The 1,355-nt window shown below is 52.9% G+C and overlaps 1 protein-coding gene across 1 annotated transcript; it reads right to left on the bottom strand.

Annotated features, from left to right (window-relative positions):
• Window positions 1–7: 7 nt before the first annotated feature.
• LOC117797648 (leucine-rich repeat serine/threonine-protein kinase 1-like) lies at window positions 8–1,343 on the bottom strand. The gene is made up of 2 exons (XM_034650059.1): window positions 849–1,343; window positions 8–417 (listed from the first exon to the last, which is right to left on the bottom strand). The coding sequence occupies exons 1-2, from the start codon at window positions 865–867 to the stop codon at window positions 8–10; spliced, it is 429 nt and encodes a 142-aa protein (XP_034505950.1). The 5' UTR covers window positions 868–1,343.
• Between the last annotated feature and the right edge of the window lie 12 nt (window positions 1,344–1,355).

Genomic DNA, 1,355 nt, shown 5'->3' with positions numbered 1-1,355 from the left:
GGTCATGTTAAGAAATTATTAAGAAATTATTCACTGCCCTTGGCAGGAGCTGGTTTGGAGACAGCATCCAGCGGACCCTGTACATACCCTGGGCCTCAGACACTAGGCTGTGAATATCCCAGGCTCTCTGGAGAGGAGAGAGAAGGGGGCCCGGGAAGCTCCCTCCCACCCATGGGGACTCTGCACGCCGACCATCCTTGACCTTGGCTCTCGAGCCAGCTGGCCTCTGGAGCTCCCACTTGGTGGTCCTGATGGTGGCCTCGCTGTGCACCACCTGGGGGGCCCTCCCCGTCTGTAAGATCTCCAGGAGGGTGGACTTGCCCTGGCGAGGAGGACCCACGATGATCATTTTCATCAGCTTGCACTTCTCTGCTTTCCGAAGCTGAGCACGCAGGTAAGACAACATCGCTTTGGGGCCTACGCGAAATCACAGAGCGGGGAAAGTAGACGCTGCTGACATACGGACGAGAATATGCTCATAGCTCTTGGGAAACAAAATCCCGTCTTGAAGGAACACTTTCCATGTGTTCTAATGGGGGAAGTGGAGAGGGCGATTGGGTCAGATGCGGGGAAGCTGCAGTCATAATTACCCCAAAAGTGGAGTCCAAAAGTCAAGGACCTAAAGACAAGATCCTTCCTGCCCAGAGAATCACAGATAGCTTTATCATATGGTTAACTGCACTACGATGGTGCTTAGCAATGATCAGTTTCTGGGTAATCTCACGGCACCTGCCCAAGCATAGAGCCCAAGCTGCTTCTAGCCCAGGTCCTTAACGACTGGACTTGAGTCCTCTTTCCCTGGGGCAGGGGGGTGGAGGGGGGAGGGCTGGTTGCCTCGGAAGCCCTACCTTCTTTTTTGATCTCCATGGGCACGTTGTTGATGTTCAGGTCTTCGATGTCCAACTGCCAGAGGTTGCTTAGCTGTCCCAGCTCAGAAGTGAGCTCGCGGAGGCCAGGATTGCTGAGGGCACACACACACCATGGGAGGACACAAAGAAACACACATACGCATGCACACAGCAGCCTGCCAGCCTCTGGGGCCTGCACCCCAAGCCCAACATCTCAGGCCCTGCTTTCGCGCATTCCGTTGAGAGTGCAATTCCTAAAGCCTTTCTCACTGGAAGGCCAGCTCTGTCTTCTGCAGATCCCCGTGGCTTAGAACTAGATTTCCTCCCCCAATGTCCTCTGTCTTCTATTTATTACGATGCCATAAAGATTATTAGCATCTCTTCTCAAAAAGGCAATGTAACCAAATTACTTTGTATTTTCATTGTTTCGCACACTGCACCCCCCACAGTGCCTGGCAGTAGGTATTCAGTAAACAGGATGGATGGCTGAGCAATTCTCATTAGGAC

The sequence above is a fragment of the Ailuropoda melanoleuca genome, unplaced genomic scaffold (assembly GCF_002007445.2).
Source record: "Ailuropoda melanoleuca isolate Jingjing unplaced genomic scaffold, ASM200744v2 unplaced-scaffold10677, whole genome shotgun sequence".
Classification (NCBI taxonomy): domain Eukaryota; kingdom Metazoa; phylum Chordata; class Mammalia; order Carnivora; family Ursidae; genus Ailuropoda; species Ailuropoda melanoleuca.
Note: the sequence above shows the minus strand (reverse complement) of the source record. Positions and strands in the feature narration are given on the sequence as shown.